At 39.6% G+C, this 6128-nt stretch overlaps 1 protein-coding gene across 1 annotated transcript; it reads right to left on the bottom strand.

The window, feature by feature from the left end:
* Nucleotides 1–319: 319 nt before the first annotated feature.
* Nucleotides 320–1060, bottom strand: LOC148779794 (uncharacterized). The gene has a single exon (XM_088850600.1). It carries the CDS (start codon nt 1058–1060, stop codon nt 320–322), a length of 741 nt encoding a protein of 246 aa, XP_088706726.1.
* Nucleotides 1061–6128: the final 5068 nt, after the last annotated feature.

The raw sequence follows: 6128 nt of genomic DNA, 5'->3' as shown, positions 1-6128 counted from the left end.
CACAAAGATCTTGAAAGGCTTGGGAGTTGTATTCCCCACCCCTATCTGATCCAAGGTTTTTTATGGTTCGACTTAATTCGTTTTCAACTTCCACTTTATATTGTTGGAATTTGGTTATGGCCTCACTTTTGTTTCTTATGAGATAGGTGTAACGAAAACGGGAATGGTCATCAATGAATGTTATGAAGTACCTCATGCGCCCCATGGTAGGCACACTCATAAGTCCACACACATCCGAGTGGATTAGTTATAAGAGACTAAAGACCCTTTCGACCTTTTGGTGGGACTTCTTTACCATCTTTCCTTTAAGGTAAGCCTCTCATCTATTATGAGAATTGATATTCATTTTATCAAGCAATCCTTCTTTCATCATAATATGCATTCTCGATGGATTAATGTGACTTAACCTTAAATGCCATAAAGTAAAATTTTGTAAATCATTGCCCATGTAAACAAACTCCTTTTTCATTTTGATTTCATAAAGCCCTTGAACCAAGTGGGCTACAAAAACAAGATATCCTTTAATAGAGCCATCATGCACATAGACCTTTTCCTCCTCGAACAAGAGCACAAACCCAGCTTTACTCATCTTGGAAACCGAGATGAGATTCTTCCTCATCCCGGGTGCATAGAGGGTGTCCTTAAGCATGAGAGTCTCACCATTAGTGAGCTCTAACACATAATCCCCTTTTCCTAAGACCCTTTCCATTTGATTTCCACCCATATAAAGATTATGGGTATCGGGTTTGACATCATAAAACCTTCTAAAGCCCTTCATAGAATTTGTCACATGGATAGTAGCCCTCGAGTCCAAAACCCACACATCCGCCTCCTCATTGGCAATCAAAGTCTCATGGACTACGCAAACTCTCTCTGTCCTTGGTCCTCCACCGGTATTAGCTTGAGGCTTACCGGTATTGGGCTTAGGAGCAAAATGAGGGTTTGGTGGAGGAGAAGGATACCTACAAAACTTTTGGGTATGCCCGTATTTCTTGCATCTAAAGCATTGCACCTTCAAATAATCTTGGCTTGAGGCCCAAACCGACCTCCCACCTACCATCATGGGTGTGGGTGGTGGTTTAGGCCTAAAAGGCATGAGGCTAGCATGGTTTGGTGGTTAGGCATGGGTTTTATGAGGGTAAGGGCTAAATGGATAAGGGGAGTATGATTTTCCTTTTTGCTTTGCCTTTCCTTTCCATTTGCCTTTTCCCTTTATTTTCTTCTTCTTAACATTATCACTCTCACTCACTCCCACATTACATGTATTCACCGTAGAAGAGTTCGGAAGAGAAGAAGATATAGGAGTAATGAGTAAGGGAGTAGAAGAAGATGAGGGTTGGTGAGATTTTACGATATGGACCATGGAAGATGGTCCATCCATTGCCATCCTTCTTTTCTCTTCCCCTTCCTTGAAAAATGCAAGCTCCTCCATTGTTCCAGGCACATCTTTGGCTATTAAATTGGCCACAAAGGTCTCCCATGAGGGAGAGATCGAAAGCACAAACATCGCCTTTTGTGTCACCTCGTCATATGAGTGACCGACTCTCTCACTCTCTCTTATACAACTCTTGAACTCTCTTAGATGATCACCCACTTTGGTGAGATCATCCATTTTGCAAAACATGAGATTCCTCATTATAATGATCCTTTGAGCTTCATTTGGTGTGACGTATTTCTTTTTCATGCTCTCCATAATATCTTTGATGCATATGGAAATCTCATACTCCTTAACAAAGAAATCCCTCATGGCTGCAAAAATAATATTCATGGCACTATGGTTTTTGTTATGCCATTTCTCATATCCATCCTTAACAACTTGAGGAGCATTGATTGCGACGGATTAGGTGGTCTAGAAGTCAATAATGGCAATAGATATCTTTATGAGACATATAACCAATTTTCCTTTTCCATTCAGAGAAGTTGGTTCCATTGAATCTGTCCTCCTTAAGCAATTCGGTGAGTATTGAATGGGCTGCCATGGGTTCCAATTTCGCACCCTATAATCCCTCTAAAGACTCTAAAAGATTCTGTAAATGATTCGATCTATGATACCAATTGAAAGTGGATATAAAGACTAGAGCAAATTTCTAAGCCAAAAAATAAGGCAAAATGGGCACCTTCAACAAGCCACTAGCTAAAAACCAAGCTAAGTGAATAAGTTACAATCCTTTTATATAACAATTACAAACATTTCTAGCCTTGTATAACCACTATAAATAAACTCAAATACCAACCCCTTGTGGGGCAATTACATATAAAGCAAGACTAGCTTATGAATTACACTTTCATAGAACAAATTACATAAACTATGTCCCAAAGTTTAAACACATCATGCAACTAATCTAAAAAAAATTATAAAGAATAAAATCAGCTAAACAGGGAATTAGAATGCCACATTAAAATAAGGAAGCCATGTTTTCAGCCCCTTATGTCGAGGCCACACAATCGGGCCCTATAAGGACTTAATTTTGTCCCTTCGGACTGTACAAAAGTGGTTCAATCTCACCAGAGTGTCTAATCAAAATGGGAAGAAATTACACACCTTAAAATAAATTCTTAAGATCTCAACACACTGGAATTATCATCCAAAATAGAATAAAAAAGGTTTGAATCGAATCGGATAAAGAACAAGAGAGTTATGGCCAAACTACACACGATGGTCCCTCGGACCACCAAACAATCTTGTATGGAAAGATTATGAACCCCCATAGGTAAAAAAGTGATGAAAAAGTTCTGAAAATGGAGTGAAACTCTGAAACAAAATTATTTGATGGGTTTGAAGCAAAGTAATTAATGGATACTATGCATGATCATGGATTCTCATGCATATAGGTTATAACTCATGAAGAACCACATTATGAATAAGCACGATGAAAAAGATGATCAAATGAGGATTCTAAGATCAATGAAACTTTTTTAAATTCAAAACTTCAAAAACTATAGATACCAAGGATATGATCTTATGAGAAAAGAAAATTAAATAGTGTTTACCTTGATAATGCACACCATGGACTTAAGCATAAGAAAGGAGGACCACCATCAAGATCACCATTAACAAAAATCCAAAAAATATCTCTCTTCAATTTTCTCTCACAAAACCTTAGAAGAAGTAGGGGATAGACTATTTTCTAAAATGGTTCAAGAGTTGAGATAGTTAGGGTTTGAGATCTCTTGATGTGCTTTTATAACATAGGTGTAACTTTGGATTCAATCAACACCCTTAATGCATTAATCCAAAGGCACATGAGAGGCTAATGTACCTAGCCACCCATCCCCATCCAACCACTAATATGAAGGGATGGGATTTCACACCATTATCATGCACCCTAACCCTAAGTTATGCCACTTTACCATTTTGTCCTTGACCCATGTTTTTGTTCCAATTGTATCAAATATGGCCTTACAAAAATACCCTTAATTTTTTTTAACAATGTATTAGAGTAGATAACCACCAAGGCTAATGGGCAAAGAAGTAATTAGTAAAGCTCACACATGTGGAGATATTCTACTTTATCAAAGCCAATCACTTAGAAGATCTAAAATTTCAAACCATTCAATTTAAAGAAAATGTCCCCTTCACACCTGTGTGTGAAGATAATTTTCTACTCAAATTTGAAAATGCATTTTCTCTTTAATACTAAATAAATAAATTAATTAAAATTCACACATGTCATGCATGACCCATGTGTGAGTTAACTAAGACGTCATGAAAAGGGTTATAACATTATATAACAAAATATAGCAATATATAACAATACATCATAACACAACCCCTTATAAAACAAGGAATCAAATGCCAATCTAATCCCCCGCCTAGGGATCAGTGCCCAATTGGGCGGTGATCCTAGAGTGAGGTATGGGGTGCCATGTGGTAGCCCTAGGGCCACTCAGGCGCCACATGGTACTACCAGGTCAAGACTAAAGTAGAATTTGAGCCAAATAATATGAAAACCCTCATTTTTTTAGCAAATCAAATTTCAAAAACTTCTCTAAAATTCACAATAAATATTTAAAGTATTTTTGGGCAATTATTAGGTTTTTCTCATTATTATAAAATCGAACAAAAGGTATAGTGAGATCTCAGGCTAATAACTATAGGTATCGGAGTACTCCATTAGTCTAGATTCGAATGATGTTCCGTCGAGTCTCAGATCGACCCAATAGACCTATGTTCCACAGTCTAAAGCAAGGACACATAATTGGCCATATCACAACCGTTGAGCTAGAACATCTGATCATTCGACTCTCAATAGATTACAAGTGTACCCCTATGGGACATGATCCAACTCAATTACAGGGGTCCTCTCGAAGCACATGTGCACTGACTCTTCCAAACTCAGATAATGAACTTGAAGGAGTGGCTTCCCATACTAAATGAAAATGCACATGCCATGTAATGGTCTCATGTCAGGATACGGACTTATGTTCCATAAGTCTTGACCATTCCATACAGGGCAAATACTTAATAAATACTCGGGTTCTATTTTTCTCATTTGCATTCTCCTAGCCCTGGCCAATTGTAGCTAAACATGAGGCTAACCTATAAATCGTGACTAGGAGGTAACCCTCACACCTCCTTGAGAAATTGTTTTCTCAACAAGTGAACTCTCGATGCCTCATGCATACTCGAGGTAAAAGCATATGGGCTCCATTTTGAAAGACGCCATGATTTCAATTTCTCAATCGCTCCCACTGAATGAGAGACTACTGGAATTTAGGCTTTGATAGGCCATATTTTCAACAGTCCAGCACCGTCCAAGGGCCACGACATTGTAAGATGATTGTTTTCTGTAGGGCTCAGCATGACCATCGATCTGATGTCAACTTCAAGCCATGGATCGTGTTTTTTAGTGAACGATCTAGTGACTTGAATTTTGAGTAGATCTTGAAACTTTGGATCGATAGTGTGCTCGTTCCTTCATGTTTTTCTATTTTTTCTTTGTTGAAACACACTGAGCACGCCACTACGATCAAGGGGCACTAAATGCTGCTTGATTTCATGCTCGAATGAAGATTTTTTAAGTTTGGAATTTTGGCGGGAATCAAGAGTTCTGGCGACGGAATTTGCAGTCTGTTCGTGGGCTTCGTGTGCAGAATCCAATCGTTCATTATGTATGGGGTTCGGGTCAAAGATGGCCTGAAACCTTACGCCCACAATGGAATTGGTCTCTCATCGATCGGGCTCACAAGCGACGTTATTTGGCCACTCGAGTGAGATGCGATGATGCTGAATTTTCGGCACTTTTCATCACGGATCAACAACTTCTCTCTAGCTTTTCTTCACGCTCAGGTATCATCATGGGGCGTGCCATATATCGAATCGATCGTCTTGAGTAAACAAACATGCTCACCAAATTTGAGTCGATCCGACTTGGGACGAGTGAGATATGAGCATCGAAAGTAACTGCTCGTGACTATCCTTTCAATGGTGTGGAGTTGCAGGGTGGTCGCACGGGAATAGCATGCGACTTCTCCTATTGCACTCTTTCACTTATAACTTCCTCCTGAAACGTCCGTTTCAGTTGAAGCTTGACCCCTAGGGGTTTTCAATTGTATCAGATCCAATGGCGATGATCCCATAGAAATTTGAGACACTGAAAATGAAGCTCTAGTTATAGGGGTCTGTTTCAAGGTGCTAGAGGCCTATTATGCCGGAACTGTTTCTTAGTTTACACTGTCTGACATGTCGAAATACGACGAAACTTGGCAAGAGACTTTTGAGAGACCTCATGAAAATTGTAGCCAGGTTTGGGGTTGTTCTGAGACTGTCAGAATTTCCACTACTTGCTAGGCCTTTATTGAGAGTGGGCCCCATGTTGATGAAAAAACCTTCCAACAACATTTCACTCGATCATCTAGATCCAAGGAGGTGAGATCAAGGATCTGACCAGTTTGGAGAGTCCACTGAGGACTTACTACCCCTTTGTCGGTTCGCTCTTGCTTGATCATATTACCTTTTCTTTTCTGCACTCAATACATGGCATCTGGGTTTTTCAACCCGTTCATCCGAGTTAGGGATTTTCTCATCCCCGCACTTGTGACCATCCCAGGGAAGCAAGCTTCTCAAGCCTCATTCCCTACGCTCCTCTTGAGTCAAGACTCACTTCTGGCTCCCAAGTTCTTTCCTA

This window comes from Amborella trichopoda, chromosome 11 (assembly GCF_054954075.1).
Source record: "Amborella trichopoda isolate Santa Cruz 75 chromosome 11, AtrichopodaSantaCruz75HAP2 v2.0, whole genome shotgun sequence".
In the NCBI taxonomy this organism is placed as follows: Eukaryota; Viridiplantae; Streptophyta; class Magnoliopsida; order Amborellales; family Amborellaceae; genus Amborella; species Amborella trichopoda.
This window is presented reverse-complemented; position numbering and strand designations above follow the sequence as displayed.